We start from the raw sequence: 27,593 nt of genomic DNA, 5'->3' as shown, positions 1-27,593 counted from the left end.
TTCTAGAGGTATTGGATGGGAGTGAAAGTGTTTCAGCATATCAAAGATGGTCTGGAACCAAAGATGCTGTACATGACACTGACCATTCTCATTCAGAGACAATCGCAGGTGCTGAGAAAAAAAAAAAAGGAAGAACACTTAAAACCTGTACAATTATTAATTGATAAGCCTTTTCATCGTATTAAAAGTGCAAACTAAAAAGTCATGAAAATATTAATTTTTACATATGGAGTTCTATGATTAGAGTTCATAGAATGTTAGAGTTGGAAGGGACCTCCAGGGTCATCGTGTCCAACCCCCTGCTCAATGCAGGATTCACTAAACCATCTCAGAGAGATGTCTGTCCAGCCTCTGTGTGAAGACTTCCAATGCGGTGCGCAGGTGCCGTAAAAGGTCAAAGAGCCCCGGCGCATGCCAACTGCAGTACTTTGCTCTGCCCTCAACATGGCAGATACGTACGCCTTCCCAAGAGCGTGGTGCCGAGGGGACTGTGTGGATGTTGCAGCGACTCGAAGCAAGCAGGAAGGCGGCATCACAAGCAGATGGGAGGCGCCGGACCAAGAAGAGCAACACCCCTTGTACAGGACCGTCCCCGCAGGTGAGTATAATAAAAGTTATTTTTCTTCTCTTACAGGTCGGGTTAGGGGCAGATATAGAATGCTGTAGCTAAGCCCTGAAAGATGATGCCTGTATCTTATATTGGCCAAAACTGCTGACAGGTTCACTTCAACAGTGCTGCAGCCAATCAGAGGCTCGGTGCGTCAACATAGGCAGAGCCACTCAGCTCAGTTATTGGCTGCAATTCCATCGACGTGATGTATGCACTGCAAACAATCACAGAAACCGGGAGCATCAGTGCAGGCTCAGCGCTGGACCCGGTGAGGGTGAGAAATGGATAGCTTGTTTTTCTAAACAAAAAAGAAAAAACTGCAGCCAATGTATGGATTTTACCGAAACAGAAACAACTTTTAAAATCCAACTCTTCTAAACACTTTTTTTCCTTAAAGGTAGAAGTTAACTAGCGGTACGCAGTGATGAACGAACGTGCTTGGATAAGGTGTTATTCGACCATGCTCGGGTGCTAACCAAGTGTCTTCGGGGGGCTCGAATAATATGTTTGAGTCCCTGCAGCTGTATGTCTCGCAGCTATTTGACAGCTACAACACATGTAGGGATTCCCTGTTTTGTTAGGTAATCCCTGCAACTGTTGCGGCTATCAAACAGCCATAAGACATGCAGCAGCCGGAACTCTAACATATTATTCGAGCACGCCAAAGACACTCGGTTAGCACATCGCTAGCGGTAGGCTGTGCCCATGCACACAGAAAATATTGGAAGACAATGTACAAACTGGTATGATTTACTGACAGAACTATGTATGGCCAGATAGAATAGAAAAAGTTGAAGGGGAGACCACTTCACTTTATGTGGAAGGCCTCCAAACTGTGCTACCGGTGGCCCAGTCCTGGAAGGACCAAAAATGTATACAACTGACAGGATGAAAACTAGACATAGCCCTACCTGGCAGCTACAAGGGCGAGAGACTCAATCGCCAGCCAAGTCAGTAGGACATGTGTGACTTACAGGAGACAGATTCTAAATCAGAACCAATACATGTGGCCAGAGTGGAAAAATCTCAGAAAAAAGGGCATAAAACTGGTCTTTGTAGACAAGCTCTCATGAGCTCATGAACAATTCACGTCAATGTAGAGTAAAGACTATGCTCTAATGCTAAAGGTCAGCGTTGGGAAAATATATATATATTTTTTTTAAGGAATCAGCAATAGAAACTGATTTCTGAAACGGATCTGCACATTGCTTTTCTATGCGGTATCTGAGCAAAATGTTAACCATGTTGTAGAATTTAAAACCTGAAACGCGATTATTATTCTGCACAGAAATAATATATAAAATATGCCATTCATTTGCATTAGTTGTCGAATTTCAAAGGATTCTCTCAGCATCTGGATATGGTATCCTAACAGAATCCTGAATGTAAGAACTGAGTAGGAAACCTGATCAGCTACTTTATGAGGAGCATATTTAAATTGGGATTTAAACAGAAAGTTTTCATCTTGAATGGCGCATACACTACTTACGGTCTCTTTTGTTAACTTTTCAATAGATTGGAGGACTTATTCCACCGCACACTTGCCTTTGCTTTGCCTTGAAAGTTGAAAGTGAGCACATACTCTCCTGGACGCGTTTCACTTTGCCTGATGACAAACAGTCCATGACTCCGAGTTCCACCCGCGAGCACAAGCTGGGCGGCCTTTATTCTCGACAGTGTCCCATGGAACCAAGGATACTCCAACAGATTTATCTCTGCATCTTTCTCCCCTTCTTCACCTAATGCCACAAAGGTTTAAAATAAGTAATTTCATTGTTAAAATACTACTGTAGTTGATTTACTTGCATTATGCATTCTCCTGGGTTTTAAGGGGTTCGTCACTTTAAGCAGTACCCATTTATTACAAGGAGAAAACCCGGAAGTAAATTTTTAATTTCCCTGAAGAGCCTCCACAGGGAAAATTAGGCACTACACTATGCCCATCCAAATGAATAGGATGTCTGCATAATACAGGACAGGTATTACCACTCTGTTCGCTCTGTTCTTCACTAGGATTAAGAAATAAGGATTCTAATCAGATGACCACCTTCTATTAACTTACAATTGCCCAACAGGGAATATGAAAACAGGTTCTAAACTGGACAAGCCCTTTAAGCCGAGGAAACTACATTACATATATGACTTAAAGGACAATTTTATTTGCACACAGCACAGAGAAAAAAATGACGCCTCATTGAAGAACAAAGATGTACAGAGATGAGCCGACACTAAATAAATGAGTGTTTGTAAGAATGCACGAACCTTATTATTAGCCCATGTAACCATATTGTTGATCAACTGACAAACTAGAAAAATACTTATTCATTGAGTGATTGGGTGAAACATCAGCAGCAGGAAAGTCCCTACAATAAAAGGTTTCGGTGCCTGCGGTGTCAGGTCCCAGCATGGGCAGCACAGTGGCTCAGTGGTTAGCACTACAGCCTTGCAGCACTGGGGTCAAATCCCACCAAGGACAACATCTGCAAGGAGTTTGTATGTTCTCCCCATGTTTGCGTGGGTTTCCTCCGGGTTCTCCGGCTTCCTCCCATATTCCAAAGACATACTGATAGGGAATGTAGATTGTGAGCCCCATCGGGGACCGTTTCGATAAAAAAAAACTAGAAAAAACAGCAAAACGAGGCAGAGCTTCTTACCTGCCTAGGCCTCTAAACAAATGCACTATCAGGATGCAGTGGACCCATGTGGGGACCCTTGACGCGGGTTACGAGCTTGCGTATTTTGGCCAAAGTATAAACTAATACCTCACCCAAAAAAATTTTATATTTTTTTGTGTTTTTTGCACTTTTTTTCGGGGTGCAGTTGGGCCCATTTTTGTCTTGTAAACTGTGGTGTCTGTTCACATGGGGTGCATTTGGATAGCGCTGGGCAGGCCCGCCTGATCTAATAGAAGGGTGTCACTACTAGGCTTGCCTGGATGCTGTGCATCTCCATTGTGTGAACAGCGCCACATACAAGTCTTTTATGTGCAGCATTGTGCCAAGCAGCCACCCCCTCCATTAGTTTGGTAGGTTGAGAGTGGCTGCCTCATCGGTTATGCTGCACCTGTGTAGTCTCCATCTTAACCACATGGGTCCACTGCATCCTGATAGTGCATTTGTTTAGAGGCCTAGGCAGGTAAGAAGCTCTGCCTCGTTTTGCTGTTTTTTCTATTTTTTGGAGGCTCTCTGAATCCTCTTCTTGTGCTCTTGCTGTTTAGAATTAGGACTCGTAAGCATGGGGACCCTTGACGCGGGTTACGAGCTTGCGTATTTTGGCCAAAGTATAAACTAATACCTCACAAAAAAAAATTTTTATATTTTTTTTGTGTTTTTTGCACTTTTTCGGGGTGCAGTTGGGCCCATTTTTGTCTTGTAAACTGTGGTGTCTGTTCACATGGGGTGCATTTGGATAGCGCTGGGCAGGCCCGCCTGATCTAATAGAAGGGTGTCACTACTAGGCTTGCCTGGATGCTGTGCATCTCCATTGTGTGAACAGCGCCACATACAAGTCTTTTATGTGCAGCATTGTGCCAAGCAGCCACCCCCTCCATTAGTTTGGTAGGTTGAGAGTGGCTGCCTCATCGGTTATGCTGCACCTGTGTAGTCTCCTGTTGTGAATTCTGTGGCAGAGCTCCCTCCTGTGGTCACAAGTGGTACTTCGGCTGATTCTCTCTATGAGCTTCCGTTGGTGGAGGAGAGTGGTACTGCGGCTTCTGAGTTTCCTTCCTCAGGTGATGTGGTGAAGTCGTTAGGTGCTGCTCTATTTAACTCCACCTAGTGCTTTGATCCTGGCCTCCAGTCAATGTTCTAGTATAGGACTTGCTTCCTCCTGAATCGTTCCTGTGGCCTGCTGCTCTGCATAGCTAAGTTCCGCTTTTGTTATTTTTGTTTGCTGTTTTTTTCTGTCCAGCTTGCTTGGTTGGTTTTCTTGCTTGCTGGAAGCTCTGGGACGCAGAGGGTGTACCTCCGTGCCGTTAGTCGGTACGGAGGGTCTTTTTGCCCCTTTTGCGTGGTTGTTTGTAGGGTTTTGTGTTGACCGCAAAGTTACCTTTCCTATCCTCGCTCTGTTCAGAAAGTCGGGCCTCACTTTGCTAAATCTATTTCATCTCTACGTTTGTCTTTTCATCTTACTCACAGTCATTATATGTGGGGGGCTGCCTTTTCCTTTGGGGTATTTCTCTGAGGCAAGGTAGGCTTATTTTCTATCTTCAGGCTAGCTAGTTTCTCAGGCTGTGCCGAGTTGCATAGGGAGCGTTAGGTGCAATCCACGGCTGCTTCTAGTGTGGTTGGAGAGGATTAGGGATTGCGGTCAGCAGAGTTTCCACGTCTCAGAGCTCGTTCTATGTTTTTGGGTTATTGTCAGGTCACTGTATGTGCTCTGACTTCTATGTCCATTGTGGTACTGAATTACCGAATCATAACAGTACTGGAGGCCAAAAGTACTAATGATTCTCAATAGAGGGAAAAAAGAAGTTCTGAGACCATTTTTTTTTCTCTGCACTGTGTTTTGCCTTTTTTTCCCCTAGACATTTGGGTGGTTCAGGACACAGGTGTAGTGATGGACATTAAAGGTCTGTCTTCATGTGTGGATCAGCTCACGGCAAGAGTACAAAATATTCAAGACTTTGTGGTTCAGAATTCTATGTTAGAACCAAGAATTCCTATTCCTGACTTGTTTTTTGGAGATAGAACTAAATTTCTGAGTTTCAAAAATAATTGTAAACTATTTCTGGCTTTGAAACCTCGCTCCTCTGGTGACCCAGTTCAACAAGTTAGGATCGTTATTTCTTTTTTACGTGGCGACCCTCAGGACTGGGCATTTTCTCTTGCGCCAGGAGATCCTGCATTAAGTAATATTGATGCGTTTTTCCTGGCGCTCGGATTGCTGTACGATGAACCTAATTCAGTGGATCAGGCAGAGAAAAATTGGCTGGCTCTGTGTCAGGGTCAGGATGAGATAGAGGTATATTGTCAGAAATTTAGAAAGTGGTCCGTACTCACTCAATGGAATGAAGGTGCGCTCGCAGCTATTTTCAGAAAGGGTCTCTCTGAAGCCCTTAAGGATGTCATGGTGGGATTTCCTATGCCTGCTGGTCTGAATGAGTCTATGTCTTTGGCCATTCAGATCGGTCGACGCTTGCGTGAGCGTAAATCTGGGCACCATTTGGCGGTATTATCTGAGCATAAATCTGAGCCTATGCAGTGCGATAGGACTATGACCAGAGTTGAACGGCAAGAACACAGACGTCAGAATGGGCTGTGTTTCTACTGTGGTGATTCCACTCATGCTATCTCTGATTGTCCTAAGCGCACTAAGCGGTTCGCTAGGTCTGCCACCATTGGTACGGTACAGTCAAAATTTCTTTTGTCCGTAACCTTGATCTGCTCTTTGTCATCTTATTCTGTCATGGCATTTGTGGATTCAGGCGCTGCCCTGAATTTGATGGACTTGGAGTATGCTAGGCGTTGTGGGTTTTTCTTGGAGCCCTTGCAGTGTCCTATTCCATTGAGAGGAATTGATGCTACGCCTTTGGCCAAGAATAAGCCTCAGTACTGGACCCAGCTGACCATGTGCATGGCTCCTGCACATCAGGAGGTTATTCGCTTTCTGGTGTTGCATAATCTGCATGATGTGGTCGTGTTGGAGTTGCCATGGCTACAAGTCCATAATCCAGTATTAGATTGGAAATCCATGTCTGTGTCCAGTTGGGGTTGTCAGGGGGTACATGGTGATGTCCCATTTCTGTCTATTTCGTCATCCACCCCTTCTGAGGTCCCAGAGTTCTTGTCTGATTACCGGGATGTATTTGATGAGCCCAAGTCCGATACCCTACCTCCGCATAGGGATTGTGATTGTGCTATCGATTTGATTCCTGGTAGTAAATTCCCAAAAGGTCGACTGTTTAATTTATCTGTGCCTGAGCACGCCGCTATGTGGAGTTACGTGAAGGAGTCCTTGGAGAAGGGGCATATTCGCCCGTCATCGTCGCCATTAGGAGCGGGGTTCTTTTTTGTGGCCAAGAAGGATGGTTCGCTGAGACCTTGTATAGATTACCGCCTTCTAAATAAGATCACGGTTAAATTTCAGTACCCCTTGCCGCTGTTATCTGATTTGCTTGCTCGGATTAAGGGGGCTAGTTGGTTCACCAAGATAGATTTTCGTGGTGCGTATAATCTAGTGCATATTAAGCGAGGCGATGAATGGAAAACTGCATTTAATACGCCCGAGGGCCATTTTGAGTACCTAGTAATGCCATTCGGACTTGCCAATGCTCCATCAGTGTTTCAGTCCTTTATGCATGACATCTTCCGAGAGTACCTGGGTAAATTCCTGATTGTATACTTGGATGATATTTTGGTCTTCTCGGATGATTGGGAGTCGCATGTGAAGCAGGTCAGAACGGTGTTTCAGGTCCTGCGTGCTAATTCTTTGTTTGTGAAGGGATCAAAGTGTCTCTTTGGTGTTCAGAAGGTTTCATTTTTGGGGTTCATTTTTTCCCCTTCTACTATCGAGATGGACCCTGTTAAGGTCCAAGCCATCCATGATTGGACTCAGCCGACATCTCTGAAAAGTCTGCAAAAGTTCCTGGGCTTTGCTAATTTTTATCGTCGCTTCATCTGCAATTTTTCTAGTATTGCTAAACCATTGACCGATTTGACCAAGAAGGGTGCTGATGTGGTCAATTGGTCTTCTGCTGCTGTGGAAGCTTTTCAAGAGTTGAAGCGTCGTTTTACTTCTGCCCCTGTGTTGTGTCAACCAGATGTTTCGCTTCCATTCCAGGTCGAGGTTGATGCTTCTGAGATTGGAGCAGGGGCTGTTTTGTCGCAGAGAAGTTCTGGTTGCTCGGTGATGAAACCATGCGCCTTCTTTTCCAGGAAGCTTTCGCCTGCTGAGCGAAATTATGATGTTGGCAATCGAGAGTTGCTGGCCATGAAGTGGGCATTCGAGGAGTGGCGTCATTGGCTTGAAGGAGCTAAGCATCGCGTGGTGGTCTTGACTGATCATAAGAACTTGACTTATCTCGAGTCTGCCAAGCGGTTGAATCCTAGACAGGCTCGTTGGTCGCTGTTTTTTGCCCGTTTTGACTTTGTGGTTTCGTACCTTCCGGGCTCTAAAAATGTGAAGGCGGATGCCCTGTCTAGGAGTTTTGTGCCCGACTCTCCGGGTTTATCTGAGCCGGCGGGTATTCTCAAAGAGGGAGTAATTGTGTCTGCCATCTCCCCTGATTTGCGGCAGGTGCTGCAAAAATTTCAGGTTAATAAACCTGATCGTTGCCCAGCGGAGAAACTGTTTGTCCCTGATAGGTGGACGAATAAAGTTATCTCTGAGGTTCATTGTTCGGTGTTGGCTGGTCATCCTGGAATCTTTGGTACCAGAGAGTTAGTGGCTAGATCCTTTTGGTGGCCATCTCTGTCGCGGGATGTGCGTTCTTTTGTGCAGTCCTGTGGGATTTGTGCTCGGCCTAAGCCCTGCTGTTCTCGTGCCAGTGGGTTGCTTTTGCCCTTGCCGGTCCCGAAGAGGCCTTGGACACATATCTCTATGGATTTTATTTCAGATCTTCCCGTCTCTCAAAAAATGTCAGTCATTTGGGTGGTTTGTGATCGCTTCTCTAAGATGGTCCATTTGGTACCCTTGTCTAAATTACCTTCCTCCTCTGATTTGGTGCCATTGTTCTTCCAGCATGTAGTTCGTTTACATGGCATTCCAGAGAATATTGTTTCTGACAGAGGTTCCCAGTTTGTTTCGAGGTTTTGGCGAGCCTTTTGTGGTAGGATGGGCATTGACTTGTCTTTTTCCTCGGCTTTCCATCCTCAGACTAATGGCCAGACCGAACGAACCAATCAGACCTTGGAAACATATCTGAGATGCTTTGTTTCTGCTGATCAGGATGACTGGGTGTCCTTTTTGCCTTTGGCTGAGTTCGCTCTTAATAATCGGGCCAGCTCGGCTACCTTGGTTTCGCCGTTTTTCTGCAACTCTGGGTTCCATCCTCGTTTCTCTTCAGGGCAGGTTGAGTCTTCGGACTGTCCTGGTGTGGATACTGTGGTGGACAGGTTGCAGCAGATTTGGACTCATGTAGTGGACAATTTGACCTTGTCCCAGGAGAAGGCTCAACGTTTCGCTAATCGCAGACGCTGTGTGGGTCCCCGACTTCATGTTGGGGATTTGGTTTGGTTGTCTTCTCGTCATATTCCTATGAAGGTTTCCTCTCCTAAGTTTAAACCTCGTTTCATTGGTCCGTATAGGATTTCTGAGGTTCTTAATCCTGTGTCTTTTCGTTTGACCCTTCCTGATTCTTTCTCCATCCATAACGTATTCCATAGGTCATTGTTGCGGAGATACGTGGCACCTATGGTTCCATCTGTTGATCCTCCTGCCCCGGTTTTGGTGGAGGGGGAGTTGGAGTATATTGTGGAGAAGATTTTGGATTCTCGTGTTTCAAGACGGAAACTCCAGTATCTGGTTAAGTGGAAGGGTTATGCTCAGGAAGATAATTCCTGGGTCTTTGCCTCTGATGTCCATGCTCCCGATCTTGTTCGTGCCTTTCAAATGGCTCATCCTGGTCGTCCTGGGGGCTCTGGTGAGGGTTTGGTGACCCCTCCTCAAGGGGGGGGGTACTGTTGTGAATTCTGTGGCAGAGCTCCCTCCTGTGGTCACAAGTGGTACTTCGGCTGATTCTCTCTATGAGCTTCCGTTGGTGGAGGAGAGTGGTACTGCGGCTTCTGAGTTTCCTTCCTCAGGTGATGTGGTGAAGTCGTTAGGTGCTGCTCTATTTAACTCCACCTAGTGCTTTGATCCTGGCCTCCAGTCAATGTTCTAGTATAGGACTTGCTTCCTCCTGGATCGTTCCTGTGGCCTGCTGCTCTGCATAGCTAAGTTCCGCTTTTGTTATTTTTGTTTGCTGTTTTTTTCTGTCCAGCTTGCTTGGTTGGTTTTCTTGCTTGCTGGAAGCTCTGGGACGCAGAGGGTGTACCTCCGTGCCGTTAGTCGGTATGGAGGGTCTTTTTGCCCCCTTTGCGTGGTTGTTTGTAAGGTTATGTGTTGACCGCAAAGTTACCTTGCCTGGATGCTGTGCATCTCCATTGTGTGAACAGCGCCACATACAAGTCTTTTATGTGCAGCATTGTGCCAAGCAGCCACCCCCTCCATTAGTTTGGTAGGTTGAGAGTGGCTGCCTCATCGGTTATGCTGCACCTGTGTAGTCTCCATCTTAACCACATGGGTCCACTGCATCCTGATAGTGCATTTGTTTAGAGGCCTAGGCAGGTAAGAAGCTCTGCCTCGTTTTGCTGTTTTTTCTATTTTTTGGAGGATCTCTGAATCCTCTTCTTGTGCTCTTGCTGTTTAGGATAAAAAAAAACTGTAAAGCGCTGCGGAATATGTTGGCGCTATATAAATAAAAAGATTACTATTATTGTTATTATTATAAGGACCTCGAATCTAAGGAGGAAGGAAAACACACACTTGCTCCAAGAAAAAAAAAACAACTATAAAAATCTTTATTTACTCAAAAAGACTGCAAAATTTCAACCCAAGTTTTGTGACTGTCAAGAATTGGGCCTTGAGAAGACCCAAAACTTGGGATGAAATGTTGTGGCATTTTTGGGTTAATAAAGCTCTTTATAGCCGATTTTTCTTGGCGTTGTACGGTTTTGGCGTAAAAATCATTTTTTCGTGGCAGCACATCATCACTGTGTAAATTTGCTGCCAATGACATGGTGCTGTATGATGACAGACTGATCATATTAATGATCGTTCTGTTCCCATCAGTTGTTGTAAGCCTGTGTAAGTAGGCCAGTAATAGAGCACTAAATCGAATTGGCTCCTCCGTTGCGCCAAAAAACAATTTTATTGTAATATGCAAATGAGGGTGCTCAGTGCAATCTTGGTATAGATAATGCCTCTGTGCAACATTCCACCCACTTCCCCACTTCCTTAGGTTATGGCCAATCCTGCTATGTTGATTGACAGATTGTGTCAGAGTTGTCTAAAGATAATGTATGCATTGTTTCCTGTGCATAAGCGAGAAGGCAAATCACTCTCTCCTCGCTGCATTCATTGCTCGGTTATACCTGTAGCTGTGTAGTGAGCAATGTCAACTGCAAGAAGAGAGTGAATTGTGTGCCCACTCCTACATACACTGACATGCTAACAGAAAAACAGGACTGCGCTGGCACCAGAAAATCATCACAGCGTGCAGTGTGTGCAATGTGAGAACTCACAAGTCTGCAGTGCAGTGTCACATAGTGTGACTTGTGGGCTGGACAACCCCTTTAATCTACAAACATTTTTCCAACCGGACAGAGAAAAAAAACTGCTTTAAGTTTACAGTGTGTCTAGGAATTTGACAGTTGGCAACTCTAAAGGGATGTCGAGCAATGTCAGCAGCGAGTAGAGAGTGATGTGTGTGCTCACTCGTCCCTTGAAGAAGGAATAGCAGAGGAGTCAAGCAATGTCAGCAGCGAGGAGAGAGTGATGTGTATGTGCTCACTCCTCCCTTGAAGAAGGAATAGCAGAGGAGTCAAGCAATGTCAGCAGGGAGGAGAGAGTGATGTGTGTGCTCACTCCTGCCTTGAAGAAGGGATAGCAGAGGAGTCAAGCAATGTCAGCAGCGAAGAGTGAGGTGTCTTCTCATTTCTGCACAGGGACAGTGATGACATAACGGAGGTTTATCTTCATCCAGCGCCATCAATCTATTTAGAAGGAGTAGCCGTAATCTAAATAAGTGGGTGCACAGAGGCATTCAGCTCACTGAGCACCCTCATTTGCATATAACAAAGTAATTTTTTTAGTTACTTATTAAATGTTATATTTGACTAGATACAACAGAGCAGCAACTCATTTAGTTCCATAAAGTTAGTTATTAAAGGGAACCTGTCACCTGAATTTGGCGTGACAGGTTTGCGGTCATATGGGCGGCGATTTTGGGTGTTTGATTCACCCTTTCCTTACCCGCTGGCTGCATGCTGGCCGCAATATTGGGTTGAAGTTCATGCTATGTCCTCCGAAGTACACCCCTGCGCAAGGCGCAAAATTGCCTTGCACAGGCGTGTACTTCGGAGGACACAGCATGAACTTCAACCCAATATTGCGGCCAGCATGCAACCAGCAGGTAAGGAAAGGTTGAATCAAACACCCGAAAACCCCGCCCATATGACCGCAAACCTGTCATGCCAAATTCAGGTGACAGGTTCCCTTTAATGATCTTTTATAGCCAGTTCATTGCTTTTTTTTGGCCGTTTCCAAGGTCAGCTCATCTGCTGCAGCCAATTATTTTTTTAATTAAAAGCACAATCCAGGTGACCGTTATTGAGATGAAGCGATTTCTAATTAGCTGCTTACGTGTACCTGCTCCTTGGCTAGATGCAGCAGTCTCCAGGGTCTGCAGAAAGTTCTCTAAAGGGACGTGTATCAGGTGGTCTGCTGAAGCATGCTCCCGGCTCCGGATCTGAGGAGTTACAGCAGGTGGCGGATGAGGAATGGCAGACATTGCAGAAACATCCTGACCACACATTTCAAGCGGTCGGTAAGATCCTGATATAAGTAGAAGAATATCTTGCTCAGTGCATAATGCATGCACCACATTTTACTTATTTCATTTACTGAAACCCATCATACATGTATAAGGACTGATACAGACCTGTAATTGTATGTCAGTGGAACCATCTATTTACTAGTTTTCTAGAGCTAAATTACTAAACTAAGGCAAAAGTCACAGAATAAAATATGTAGCAATGGCTCCTAATACATCAAAATATATTAGTGCATACAACGAGCAGGTTTCTCTCATCCCACCGAATTGTTACTGCGCCGTAACAGCAGAGCACCATCCTGGATCCCATATGTTCTGTTTATGGATCCTGCACATAGAGCTGATTACAGGATCATTAATCTTTCTAAAACATGGCCAGAAATGAGAAACGTTATTGCTTTCTGCCATTAGGGCCAAAAACTAGACAGATGATATTAATATTCATGGTTAATTACAAATATGGCCACTATGAGGTCTGACACAACTCTGGTTAATCATTGACACAAACAGACTAACGATTTTATCTTCCCGCTGCTCATCCGCTCAATCTCGGCTGATCCACCATACACATAAACCCTACAAAGCAGACGGTCAACCGATCCTGATGAAATTGGCGGGTTTGAGCTTATTTTATCTACATATAATCCACTTAAAGATAATGGCAGAGATTTTGGTTGTTTGTGACCAATGATAATTACCGTATTTTTTGGACTTTATAACACATTATAAGTACACCCCAGGTGTAGTTATCAGAATATAGAAAAAAACATATTTCCTAATAATTAAAACTAAAAAGAAAGAAGAGGAGGGGTCAATATCACTGCATTAGGGTAGAAGAGGGAGGTAGTACATCTACTGTTAGTGATTCTCGGCAGCATGTTTCCTCATATAGCTGTACTGCACACACATTATGTACACTCTGTGCACACATATACAGTCATGGACAAAATTTTTGAGAATGAGACAAATATTAATTTTTACAAAGTCTCCTGCATCATTTTTTCTAATGGCAATTTGCATATACTCCTGAATGTCAGAGTGATCAGCTTAACAGCAATTACTGTACTTGCAAAGTCAATATTTGCCCAGAAAATGAACTTTAACCCCCAAAACACATTTCAACATCATTGCAGTCCTGCCTTAAAAGGAGCAGCTAACATCGTTTTAGTGATTGATCCATTAACACAGGTGTGGGTGTTGATGAGGACAGGGCTGGCGATCAATCAGTCATGATTAAGTAAGAATGACATCACTGGACACTTTATAAGGAGGCTGGTGCTTGGTATCATTGTTTCTCTTCAGTTAACCATGGTTATCTCTAAAGAAACACGTGCAGCCATCATTGCACTGCGCAAAAATGGCCTAACAGGGAGGAGTATCGCAGCTACAAAGATTGCACCTCAGTCAACAATCTATCGCATCATCAAGAACTTCAAGGAAAGAGCTTCCATTGTTGTCAAAAAGGCTCCAGGGCGCCCAAGAAAGACCAGCAAGCGCCAGGACCGTATCTTAAAACTGTTTCAGCTGCGGGATCGGACTACCAGCAGTGCTGAGCTTGTTCAGGAATGGCAGCAGGCTGGTGTGAGTGCTCCTGCACGCACTGTGAGAAGGAGACTCTTTGAGCAAGTCCTGGTTTCAAGGAGGGCAGCAAAGAAGCCACTTCTCTCCAGAAAAAACATCAGGGACCGACTGATATTCTGCAAAAGGTACAGGGAGTGGACTGCTGAGGACTGGGGCAAAGTCATTTTCTCTGATGAATCCCCTTTTCGATTGTTTGGGACATCTGGAAAACAGCTTATTCGGAGAAGAAGAGGTGAGCGCTCCCACCAGTCTTGTCTCATGCCAACTGTAAAGCATCCTGAAACCATTCATGTGTGGGGTTGCTTCTCAGCCAAGGGAATCGGCTCACTCACGGTCTTGCCTAAAAGCACAGCCATGAATAAAGAATGGTACCAGAATGTCCTCCAAGAGCAACTTCTCCCAACCGTCCAAGAGCAGTTTGGCGCCCAACAATGCCTTTTCCAGCATGATGGAGCACCTTGCCATAAAGCAAAGGTGATAACTAAATGGCTCATGGAACAAAACATAGAGATTTTGGGTCCATGGCCTGGAAACTCCCCAGATCTTAATCCCATTGAGAACTTGTGGTCAATCATCAAGAGACGGGTGGACAAACAAAAACCAACAAATTCTGGCAAAATGCAAGCATTGATTATGCAAGAATGGACTGCTATCAGTCAGGATTTGGTCCAGAAGTTGATTGAGAGCATGCCAGGGAGAATTGCAGAGGTCTTGAAGAAGAAGGGTCAACACTGCAAATATTGACTTGCTGCATTAACTCATTCTAACTGTCAATATAACCTATTGGTATTCATAATATGATTGCAATTATATTTCTGTATGTGATATAAACATCAGACAAACACTAATAAAAACCAGAGGGCAGCAGATCATGTGAAAATATAATTTTGGTGTCATTCTCAAAACTTTTGGCCATGACTGTACATAATATTGCTGCATGCACACTGCATGCATACTCAGCTTTGCTGTATACACACACAGCCCTGCTACATAAACAAGCAAAAAACTACACTTTTTAAGTGAAGTGTATATGTTACCACATTTTGAAGTTCCTTCCAGGTTTGTCACTGATTACATATTCAGAAAAGTCCTTAAACTAAACATGTGTGGATGTGCAGGTCCTGATGGCTGTCTCTCCTGCCCTTCCCCGATCAGACTGATCGGTGTGGGGCTGGAGGAGACAGAACTGCACCACTGTATACTTCTCTCAGCAATCGGGAAGGTCGCTATGTCAGCGTTCTCCTCGATCACAGGAAGCAGCCTCCAGGCAATAATACACACAAACTTTTTAGTAACAATTTTTCTTGCCAACAGTGTGCCTTATAGTCCAAAAAAAAAACAGGATATAAAAGGTGATGATCCAAGGATTGAAATACACAAAATTAACTTTAAAATATCACTGATGCACTTTTAAACCAAATCTTCTTGGATATGCTTCAGACAATACAACATGATTGTGTATAAACTATAAAATAAATGTACAGTGGGGCAAAAAAGTATTTAGTCAGTCAGCAATAGTGCAAGTTCCGCCACTTAAAAAGATGAGAGGCGTCTGTAATTTACATCATAGGCAGACCTCAACTATGGGAGACATACTGAGAAAAAAAAATCCAGAAAATCACATTGTCTGTTTTTTTAACATTTTATTTGCATATTATGGTGGAAAATAAGTATTTGGTCAGAAACAAAATTTCATCTCAATACTTTGTAATATATCCTTTGTTGGCAATGACAGAGGTCAAACGTTTTCTGTAAGTCTTCACAAGGTTGCCACACACTGTTGTTGGTATGTTGGCCCATTCCTCTATGCAGATCTCCTCTAGAGCAGTGATGTTTTTGGCTTTTCGCTTGGCAACACGGACTTTCAACTCCCTCCAAAGGTTTTCTATAGGGTTGAGATCTGGAGACTGGCTAGGCCACTCCAGGACCTTGAAATGCTTCTTTCGAAGCCACTCCTTCGTTGCCCTGGCGGTGTGCTTTGGATCATTGTCATGTTGAAAGACCCAGCCACGTTTCATCTTCAATGCCCTTGCTGATGGAAGGAGGTTTGCACTCAAAATCTCACGATACATGGCCCCATTCATTCTTTCATGTACCCGGATCAGTCGTCCTGGCCCCTTTGCAGAGAAACAGCCCCAAAGCATGATGTTTCCACCACCATGCTTTACAGTAGGTATGGTGTTTGATGGATGCAACTCAGTATTCTTTTTCCTCCAAACACGACAAGTTGTGTTTCTACCAAACAGTTCCAGTTTGGTTTCATCAGACCATGGGACATTCTCCCAAAACTCCTCTGGATCATCCAAATGCTCTCTAGCAAACTTCAGACGGGCCCGTACATGTACTGGCTTAAGCAGTGGGACACGTCTGGCACTGCAGGATCTGAGTCCATGGTGGCGTAGTGTGTTACTTATGGTAGGCCTTGTTACATTGGTCCCAGCTCTCTGCAGTTCATTCACTAGGTCCCCCCGCGTGGTTCTGGGATTTTTGCTCACTGTTCTTGTGATCATTCTGACCCCACGGGGTGGGATTTTGCGTGGAGCCCCAGATCGAGGGAGATTATCAGTGGTCTTGTATGTCTTCCATTTTCTAATTATTGCTCCCACTGTTGATTTCTTCACTCCAAGCTGGTTGGCTATTGCAGATTCAGTCTTCCCAGCCTGGTGCAGGGCTACAATTTTGTTTCTGTTGTCCTTTGACAGCTCTTTGGTCTTCACCATAGTGAAGTTTGGAGTCAGACTGTTTGAGGGTGTGCACAGGTGTCTTTTTATACTGATAACAAGTTTAAACAGGTGCCATTACTACAGGTAATGAGTGGAGGAAAGAGGAGACTCTTAAAGAAGAAATTACAGGTCTGTGAGAGCCAGAAATCTTGATTGTTTGTTTCTGACCAAATACTTATTTTCCACCATAATATGCAAATAAAATGTTAAAAAAACAGACAATGTGATTTTCTTGATTTTTTTTTCTCAGTTTGTCTCCCATAGTTGAGGTCTACCTATGATGTAAATTACAGACGCCTCTCATCTTTTTAAGTGGTGGAACTTGCACTATTGCTGACTGACTAAATACTTTTTTGCCCCACTGTATGTAGGTTTCTGCTCGTCCTACACCTGTACTTGCATGCTTTAGACTATTTGCAATAACTAGTACACCGTGCGCTGTATCGTCAGCTGAGCCCTTATCTAATCTGGGTTTTCATGTTGCGGCTGCTGTATGAAGCTGACTCCATGCAGTCATGTAGTGCACGATTGTAGAGGTATCCAGTCTCTAATTGCACAATCATGTGCCAATTAGCCAATGCATGGCGGTGTGTTATTTGGCCATATGAAGGAGCTACAGACTGAAAATCAACCTTAAATATATAGTACATCCTACCAGGATGGATTGCAGAATGACTGGAAAGCAAATGACAGTAACAGATCTATTAGCTGTCACCCCCAGCAATCTGCTCAATGACTGGGGAAGGCTGTCTCCAGGGTCACATTTCCCATACAGTACTAGCTGAAGGAAAAATACAGTAGTACAAGGTGCCCATTCTGATAAATAGGCAACAGTGTATTTACCATCTTCTTCATTCAAGTTTTTGGCTAATAAAGGGTGTTCTGCACGGTGGCTCAGTGGTTAGCACAGCAGCCTTGGCGTCCTGGGTTCAAGCCCCACCCTGGACAACATCTGCAAGGAGTTTGTGTGTTCTTCCGTGTTTGCGTGGGTTTCCTAAAGGTTCTCCGGTTTCCTCCCACATTCCAAAGACATACTGATAGGGAATTTAGATTGTGAGCCCCAATGGGGACAGCGATGATAATGTGTGCAAAACTGTAAAGCGCTGCAGAATATGTTAGCGCTATATAAAAATAAAGATTATTATTATTTAAAGATTCTGCATGCGGCACCTCTCCTCTATTTTGGAAGGAGCAAGGGATAGGTCATGTGAGGATCAGAGAGCCTGCAGACGTGTATGATGCTAGTCTCTACCTAGGTCACTGACTTTGCAATGCCTTTTTCAGCACTGACTGCTGGTTCACTTTAATCAGCATCATAGAATAAATCCTTACCTTCAGCGAGAAACTCACAGCTACATGATGAGATGCGACTGGGCAGACATGCGCCCTGCTCACAAGAAGAAAGTTCAATGTCATCTCCACTATCTCTGCAAGGAAAGAGGCTACAATTTACCTGTGTTCCTACTGTCACTGGCGATTTATGTATTTTCAGGATCATAAGACGCATTAACTATATGTTGAGAGAATAACAATCTACCATCTTTCCTACTAAACTAAATTCTAATGTGACATCCGACATAGCAACATTCCCTATTGTCGCATTTGTTAATATTGCCATTCCAACAAAACAGAAAAATGCCAATATTTCTGTAAAAGAAAATTACTGGTAATTCTAAAACCATAAGTGTTACTGCTTTATCAGTATATGGTCATTTTTAGGTTAAAGAGGTTTCCCCCACTTTAAAAAAAAAAAGGTGTTCCTCAAAGGATTGCAGACATGCTAAAGAACAAATACAGGTAGTATTCACCGGTTTTCTGCTGCTGCTCTGGTCTCTCTGGTGTTTTGGAACATCACCGCTGAAGCCAATCACTGAGCTCAGCTGATATAGACAACATGAGATGCTGAGCTCAATGATTGGCTGCAGTGATGATTGGCTGCAGCAGTGATGTGCGCTATAGTTGTGTGATGTCATCACTGCAGCCAAAATACAGACTGATGCAGTGGCAGAGAGCCAGCTCTGGACCTGAGGAGTGCGAGTACTATTTGGGTTTGTTCTTTTAAATGTCTGTAATAGTTTGGGGACAGCTTTTTTGAAAGTGGAAAACCCTTTTAATCATTTTTACTGTCAGGAACAATCTATAATACTTGCTTTATATCAAATTCTATTAGACATAATACCTTGAGACAGTAACATTCATGATATGCAAAATACAACAGGAAACAAAGAACAGACTCAAGAACAGCCCAAACTACTAAGAGTGCATAGTAAGCGTGATATAATGTGTGTGAGCACACTAGTAGTAACGTCAGTCAACCAGACTAATTTCTACAGGACTGGACGAGCATTTAATGAACAACCCAAAGTCTAAAAAAGTTGGAAAGCTCTGGAAAATGTAAAGAAAACAAGCATGCATTGATTTGGAAATCTCTTACTGCAATGTTTTAATCACAGCAGAACATAAGACACAGATCAGAAGGTGAATGTTGGACTTTTTTTCATTTTCTTTGAATAAATTAACGCATTTAGAAATTGATGGCAACAACAAATCTCAAAAAAAAATTGAGACATGGATGGCCATGTCTACCATTGGGCAGTATCCCCTATTCTTTTTACAACAGTCTGTAAAAATCTTGGAAGTCTGGAGACAAACTGCTGAAGTTTTGGGAGAGGAACGTTATCCCATTCTTGTCCGATGCAGGGTTCTTGCTGCTCAACACTCCTGCATCTTCTTTGCCAGATATTCTGTTTCATAATGCGGCAAATGTCTTGTAATGGTGAAGGGTCTGGACTGCAGGCGGCCAGTTTATTACCCAAACTCTTCCTCTCGGAAGCCATGCTGTTGTGATGGATTCAGTATGTAGCTTTGCATTGTCTTGCCGATATTTGCAAGGCCTGTCCTGAAATAGATGTTGTCTAGATGAGAGAATATGTTCTAAAACCTCCATATAATGCTCAAGATGTGCAAGTTGCCGATGTCATAGTTGGATCGCCCCCAGACACAGGGCCACGCGTTTCGGTACCAGGCCTCTCTCTGGTTCGGTTCTGAGGCTGTCACGGTGGCTAGACCCGGTCCGCGACCCTGCTAAGGATGGAATGGCAGCTGGATGGTATACCTTCCCACAGGTGAAGTATGTCCCCAGGGCTTCCCAGTAAGGTGGATGGTGATGGTGTGAGGTACAGTCAATAATGAGGACACAAGGTTGCAGTCTCTTTACCTCTTTACTGAAGGCTTCAAGATCCTCTATCCAGAGTACGTTTAACAGGGCTATCAGAGACTGGCCGGTCCGATGGGCACATCCAGAGTTTCCTTCACAGATGGAAATCATTGCCTACCACTAGCGCCTGTGTGTTGTAGTCCTATCCTGCTGAGCATTCGGAATAGTCCTCACAACTGCTGTTCTCGTTCGTTCGTTCTCTACAGCTCTCTCTCGTTCTTTGGTTCCAGATGTTACTAGTTTCTAACGTCCCCCAGGTATATTATGGCTAGGACGCCACCCGTATGACGGGAAGGCTTGGAGGTCTTCCGGGACCCTAGAGACGCCCCTCTCCCAATGTTGCCCCCTAGGTCTTCGTAGGTGTAGAAGGTAGACAGCCAACCTATGGCTGACTGTCCAGCGGAGTTTGAAGTAAGAACTGAAGTCAGTTACTCCTACGGTGTTCCGGCCACCGACTACGCGCCTCAGTAAGATGTTGCCTTTCTCTCTCTCGGCATGACTCTTACTGGCTCTCCTTTGTGCTTGATCTTGTTTACACGGTTCCACAATATCCTTCCCTTCGTGTCTTTCTTAGGATACCGCCGCAGGGTGTGCAGGCGCGGTTCCGTCACGTTCTGTTCTGTTCGCTAGGCACCTGCCAGGTTCCCACGCCTGACAGGGGCCCCCCTGTGCCTTCTCCCTGCAACACCCCCTGCCACGGGATGTTGCCTGGTTCCAACCTAGTCAGCTTCTGACTAACTTCCTCCCCAGCCCCTAGTTTTACCAGTGTGAGGAGTGGCCCAATAAATAAAGCCTTTTTCTCCCCCTAGTGGCTGGAGTGTGAAGTGTAAGGTGTTCTGGTGATACCTGGTCAGGAGAACTCCTTAGTGCCATCAGACGTACCGCTGCTCCCCTTAGCGGCAGAGCGCCATACTGCAACGACCAGGTCTCTGGGGCGCTGCATAGGCATCAATACAACCCCATACCATCAGAGATGGAAGTACTCTGCGCTGATAACAAGCTGGATGGTCCCTCTCTTCTCGAGGACAGGACATCTGTAGCTTCCACCAAAAAATTCACATTTTCATCCATCTGGCCACAGAACAGTTTTCCATTTTGCCTCAGTCTATCATAAATTAGATTTTGCCCAGATTTAATCGTGTCTAAAATGTGTTGATATTGGGCCTCGCATGAGCGTTTTCAATGGCATTTGTGGATTGAACAGACAACAGGGTTCACAGACATTGATTTCAGGAAGTACATGCAGTGATTTGCATGACCGCATTATGCCTGTTTTTAATGCAGTACGTCCTTGAGGTTCTATAGATGACAAGCATCCAATACTTCATCTGGTCTCTTGGGCACATAGATTTCTCCAGAATCTCTAAAGTTTGTGATGATATTGTGTACTGTAGATTTTTTTTACATGTAGTTATTCACAGATTGGTGACCTCTGACCATCTTTGCTCCTGAGAGACTCTGCCTCTCTAGCATGCTCTGTTTATACCATCATGTGACTTAAGTGAAAATTGCCCCTCCAGATGTTTTTCATTAGTACAACTTACTTTTCAAGCCTTTTGTTAACGCCGTCCCAACTTTTTTTGATATGTTTCACCTATACACAGAGCAAGGCTTAAATTAGTGGCACTTCCCACATCAAAGTATAAACCAATCCGGAAAATTGGGAACACAAGCCAATAAAATTTCAAAACTTTATTGTAAACAAAATTTAAAAGTAGATCACAGAAATTTAAATATAAAAATAGGAGATACAGCTGCACAATACAACCGCTTTCCTAGGTAGCACACCCCTATTAATATCCTGACTGTCTTACAAAGTTCCCGCCCATTTGGCTAAACACCACATAAGTATAATTTACTTCAAAACATAATTGGATTCATAAAGCAGGCACAAAGAGCACTTCAGATGTGGTGCTGACAGCATACTAGAGTTACTTGCTGAATAATACCAAAACAAACAATATATAGGCTGACACAGATCATTTACTAGTCATAGCTAAGCACAGTAATGTAACACATCTCTTATCTATTCATAGCGTGGCAGTCACTGGTGTACATCTGACCGCATGCAATGCCTATTGTGAACAAGATCAGGGCATGTGCCACAGTATAACCGTTATATGTTAGACACAGGCATAGCATGCAGTCAGCAGAGCCGGAGCAGACATCTCCAATACAGCGATAATAGCAACCACATATGAGATCAATCTACATGAGAGGTATAGAGGGGTATACGACCTAGTGAGGCGGTGTGGGTCCCCGACGCGCGTTTCGCGTGTTGCTTCTTCCTGGCGGATTCTTGCCCCTCTATACCTCTCATGTAGATTGATCTCATATGTGGTACATGCCCTGATCTTGTTCACAATAGGCATTGCATGCGGTCAGATGTACACCAGTGACTGCCACGCTATGAATAGATAAGAGATGTGTTACATTACTGTGCTTAGCTATGACTAGTAAATGATCTGTGTCAGCCTATATATTGTTTGTTTTGGTATTATTCAGCAAGTAACTCTAGTATGCTGTCAGCACCACATCTGAAGTGCTCTTTGTGCCTGCTTTATGAATCCAATTATGTTTTGAAGTAAATTATACTTATGTGGTGTTTAGCCAAATGGGCGGGAACTTTGTAAGACAGTCAGGATATTAATAGGGGTGTGCTACCTAGGAAAGCGGTTGTATTGTGCAGCTGTATCTCCTATTTTTATATTTAAATTTCTGTGATCTACTTTTAAATTTTGTTTACAATAAAGTTTTGAAATTTTATTGGCTTGTGTTCCCAATTTTCCGGATTGGTTTATATTTTTTTGATATGTGTTGCTTTCATCAACTTCTAAATGGGGTAATTTCTTTCAAATGAAATGGAAAATGTGTAACTTTCACCTTCTGCTCTGTGTCCTGTGTTTTGTTGCAAATAAAGTATGGAGATAAGAGATCTCTAAATTGTTGCATTCATGTTTTCTTTACATTTTCCCCAGCATCCTGACTTTTGAGGTATCAAGGCTGTATATGGAAGTGTCCCAACTATCCCACGATGGCAGATGTTAAGGAGAGGAATGGTCGGGTAGGGGAGATTTTAACATGCCCAATCCTTCATTCTCATAACAGAAAAGCTGCCCACAGAGCTGTCTGACATTGACTTATTTTTCTCTTACCATTGAGAACACATGCATGCTCTGCCAAATCAAATGTGCATGTGTATAGAGGGACAGGAGGAAAGGCTATGTAACGTATATCGTCAGCTATAGACTTATTGGGGCTGCTACAAGCTCCATGCACCAGAATTCTGACTTAATTTGCTGCAAAAACACTGACTTACATGGCTTCTGCCATATTTTGCGTCTGCTTAAGAACATTTTTCATCACGCTCAGAAAAGGGGTGTGTCCACAAGAAAGGGCGTGGTTTGATGGGAAAAAGGGGCGTATCTTAAATTGTGAAATAAAACATGGACCGCATAAAGCCAACTAATAAATAGTGTGAATTTTGGACTAGGCAGTTTAAAGAGGTGCCAGATGAGAATCACACAGCGAGAGCTAGTGTGATAAATGCAGCACATGTTACGACTATCTGGTCAAAATCCCCCATCTAAAAGATAGATGAAAAAAATGCTAAATGTTTTCTACTCTATCATTTTCCTCCATAGGGGTTAATACAAATGCCCATGTTCCATGTGTCAGTGTATTGTACAGCGCAGTCACGTCATTGGTCACAATCAAATGCATTACAATTGTCACATGCAGTAAGGGGCTTAATGGGTCAAAAAAAACAAACAGAAAAGGACTTGGGAAAGTGTCTGACATAATGAAAGCATTTGGATTTGATGTAATTAATAATGTGGATTTCATGACTCGCATGCCTTCACCTAACTAACATTGAGTATCTAAGGATAGCACCTAAGGATACTACAAAAAACTGACCAGGATAAAAGCAAGTGTGAATAGGTGCAAGCTGCTATGACTGCATAATGTACAAATAAGAGAATACAGCAGCACTCTGTAAGCGCAAAGATGTATGGAAACATTGAATATATGAAATTTGAACTGCATTATTGCTACATAATATAGGTGACATTTTCCAGGTTGATGGGCTCTCATGAATTGGCCAATTTATGCCCCAAGTACCTTTATTTTTATAAGTATTTTCTATAATGTAATGCAGTGCAAATTTCATATCTAATATATAATTGCCTAGAATACTACTTCCTGCAATTTGTGCCAACTTCCGTGGCTTTGTCCGGAGCTAATGTCCGGAGCTAATGTCCGGAGCTAATGTCCGGAGATTAATTGCCTAGAATACTACTTCCTGCAATTTCTGCCAACTTCCGTGGCTTTGTCCGGAGCTAATGTCCGGAGCTAATGTCCGGAGCTAATGTCCGGAGCTAATGTCCGGAGCTAATGTCCGGAGATAAGTGACGTCAACAGTGTCCAGTGTCTGATTGGTTGCCGCCTGCTGCGAGCGACCAATCAGAAACGTGCCGTACTGTGACACACTCCGCCCGTCATTTTGGTGTGATTTTTGAATTTTTACCTCACAGCAAGTTTCTACTGCGTGGAGGCGGGCCCAGTGACGTTGCTCTTCAAGCTCCTGCCGAATTTCGTCAAAAAAATGATAATACCATTTACCAAAACTATATATATTTAGTTGTGAAGTGGTTCAGTGACATTTTCACACCAATTTTGAACTTTTGTTTGGTGTTTTCTCCATATACTGCCTATTATTTTTGTTCTTTCTTACTATTATTTATTAATTGTATTATTCTTACATTTGAATAAATAAAGTATATATGGATTCTAGACTCCCGATTCTTTAGAATCGGGCTGCCATCTAGTATTTAATGTTTGCATACATCTTGGCGCTTACAGAGTGCTGATGCATTCTCTTGTCTTTCTTAATCATACATGCTGAAAATGAGCAAAAACTGGTGCAAAACTGTGGTCTCAAATCTATGCACATCAAGGGTTAATATAATATTTGACATAACACTCACCCTGGGTCTATACAGTCCTGTATATCAGCCACCCAAGAATGCTTCTGAAGAGAATCAATGGTTTCTAAAATATACTCTGCGCTGTTCTCTACCTGAGGAGCAAAAACACATAAATCGTGTTATTGAATAATAGCATTCGATATTCAGTGTAATTATTCATAATAACATCTCCCGTAATTCCCATGGAGTGTGATCCTGCTGCTATGCATGAGCGGGTGTTTATACATGTACTTGTAAGCATGTCGAGTAAGTTATAGAGACAGAATATACTGTAAAAGTGTAAATTATACTAATATATATATATATATATATATATATATATATATATATTATATACACACACACACAGTGCAGACCAAAAGTTTGGACACACCTTCTCATTTAAAGATTTTTCTGTATTTTCATGACTATGAAAATTGTACATTCACACTGAAGGCATCAAAACTATGAATTAACACATGTGGAATTATATACTTAACAAAAAAGTGTGAAACAACTGAACTGCTTTGGTCTGATGAGTCCTTCAAGATTGTTGGAAGACCATTCCCGGTGACTACCTCTTGAAGCTCATCAAGAGAATGCCAAGAGTGTGCAAAGCAGCCATCAAAGCAAAAGGTGGCTACTTTGAAGAACCTAGAATATAAGACATATTTTCAGTTGTTTCACACTTTTTTGTTAAGTATTTAATTCCACATGTGTTAATTCATAGTTTTGATGCCTTCAGTGTGAATGTACAATTTTCATAGTCCTGAAAATACAGAAAAATCTTTAAATGAGAAGGTGTGTCCAAACTTTTGGTCTCTACTATAAGTATAATATATATATATATATACACACACACACACACACACAGTGTAATTTACACACACACACACACACACACACACACACACACACACACATACATATATATATATATATACACACACACACACACATTTTTATATTCTGTCTCTATAACTTACTAGAAATGCTTAAAAACAAGTCATCGCAAATCCATCTGGTCTCACTTCTGATTATGCCGCTGTCCCCCATGCTTTACACTGCAGTTCTTGTTAAGATTTGCCATAATCCCGAGGTCTCTATTTATTTATTTTACTCACTTATATAGTGCCATTAATTCCACAGTGCTTTACATACATTATCAGAACTGTCCCCATTGGGGCTCACAATCTATATTCCCTATCAGTATGTCTTTGGGAGAACCCGGGGGAAACGCACACAAACACGGTGAGAACATAAACTCCTTGCAGATAGTGTCCTTGGTGTGATTTGATCCCAGTTTGGCAAAGCAATAGTGCCAACCACTGAGCCACCCTGCTGCCCATCTCTTTATTTCTACTATAGAATTACTATAATTTCTTAGCAGCTACAAAGTGTGGTAATTGAAGCTCAGTAAAGGGAGGAGTAGCAGTTTCCAGATTTACTTGAAAAGTCCTGATTTTATTAGCACGTACATGTGAGTACATTAATATTTTGAGCATGTATGATTTCAGTATAAGGTGATGAATCCATCTGATGACTGCCCTGCACTTATCACCCACTGAATGCAGTGATACTTGCTGGATGTATAGTCATCCACTCGTTTTTGTGTTCCCATTTATATAAATGGTTGTTCCGCAAGAAGCAAGTAGTCATAACTAGGTGACTGTTGTGCGTTCAGTCCTAGGGATCCCAAAATGATGGCCTCTATATCCTTGTTTTGAATGGAGCAAGGATGTGCATGCTTGACCTCAGCTCCATTCATTGTATAAGGGACTACCGGAAATAGCCATGAGCTGTACTTAGCAGTCCTATAGTCAATGAATGGAGTGGAGGCTGAGAATACATACCTCTGCTCCATTCAGGATGAGACTCTGCAGAGCCCGATCCTCGGGTTCCAGAGCTCTAATCTTGGGATATTGGGGATCTCAAGGGTTGGACCCCTCAGCGACCAGAAATTTATCCCCAATTCTATACAAAGGGCCAAGAGCAAACACAGACAGAAGAGGGCCCTTGTGGAAGAACAATACATGGGTTCTTTGCAGTCCAACAGCTCATTATAATCCACAATTGCACTTGTTTTGGTGGAAGATGTGGGCCCCTTTAGATATGGGACCCTTCTGCGACTGTACAGGTTGCAGTAATGGTAGGTCGACCCTTGCATAGAGCATAACTTGCTTTTTTGAGATCTTTAACTGTCGAGGGCCTTGTTCATGTTTTTGTTGTGTTTATTTTACCATATTAATATCTTTTTATATCATTTTACTATTTTATTTATGTTTTTAGTCATCCTAGGGGACTTCAACCTGAGACAGTTTAATTGCTTGTACTATATAGTAAAATTAAAGATCTGAGACAAAGCATTATGAAAGGCTCCAAGACGATGGCAATGGTGGAGTTCAGAAAGCCCCTGAAGCCACGGTAAGACATCAGTCCCTTGTATCGCAGGAGGGGCACACACTTAAAACCATATAAATGTCGCACTCAGAGACTGACAGCAGCATCTGAATGGTTAAACAGCAGCGATCAGAGCTAGGTATACATCCTATATGGGGAAGGGATTAAAACTGCAAAAATTGGGTGTGTTTTTTTGAGTACATACAATGCACTGATAACATTGCTTGGTTTGATTTTTCTGACAATTTCCTGCCTATATGAACACCTATCCCATATTTAGGGCATACGGTGTTAAAAAAAAAATGTTGGTGACCCAGACAATGCAACAAAAGTAAGGAAAAGCACCAGAAAAAGACCCCACAAATGTGGTTCTATTTCTCTACTGGCTTAATGCTACCATGTGGTAGTAATGTTTTAAAAACAAAAAAACAAAAATGCCAGTAGAAATCTGCAAGACAAATACAGCAACTTTCTAAAAAAAATAAAGAAAAATGACTCTGTGTGAGAAATCAGGGCGTCAGGTAGATTCCCCAATTCATCCCTTACCGGTCTACATTGACAC

At 43.1% G+C, this 27,593-nt stretch overlaps 1 protein-coding gene across 1 annotated transcript in view; it reads right to left on the bottom strand.

The window, feature by feature from the left end:
• The window catches only part of SH2B2 (SH2B adaptor protein 2), a 168,350-nt gene that overhangs the window by 5,794 nt on the left and 134,963 nt on the right, over positions 1-27,593 (bottom strand). Inside the window, exons 4-8 of the mRNA XM_069761316.1 lie at positions 24,653-24,744; positions 17,780-17,874; positions 11,960-12,145; positions 2,156-2,349; positions 1-111 (exon numbers count right to left, since the gene is read on the bottom strand). The exon at positions 1-111 is cut by the window's left edge and continues 61 nt beyond it. Of these exons, the coding sequence (XP_069617417.1) occupies positions 1-111; positions 2,156-2,349; positions 11,960-12,145; positions 17,780-17,874; positions 24,653-24,744 (678 nt within the window). The remainder of the gene's footprint in view (positions 112-2,155; positions 2,350-11,959; positions 12,146-17,779; positions 17,875-24,652; positions 24,745-27,593) is intronic.

This window comes from Ranitomeya imitator, chromosome 3 (assembly GCF_032444005.1).
Source record: "Ranitomeya imitator isolate aRanImi1 chromosome 3, aRanImi1.pri, whole genome shotgun sequence".
Lineage (NCBI taxonomy): Eukaryota > Metazoa > Chordata > Amphibia > Anura > Dendrobatidae > Ranitomeya > Ranitomeya imitator.
This window is presented reverse-complemented; position numbering and strand designations above follow the sequence as displayed.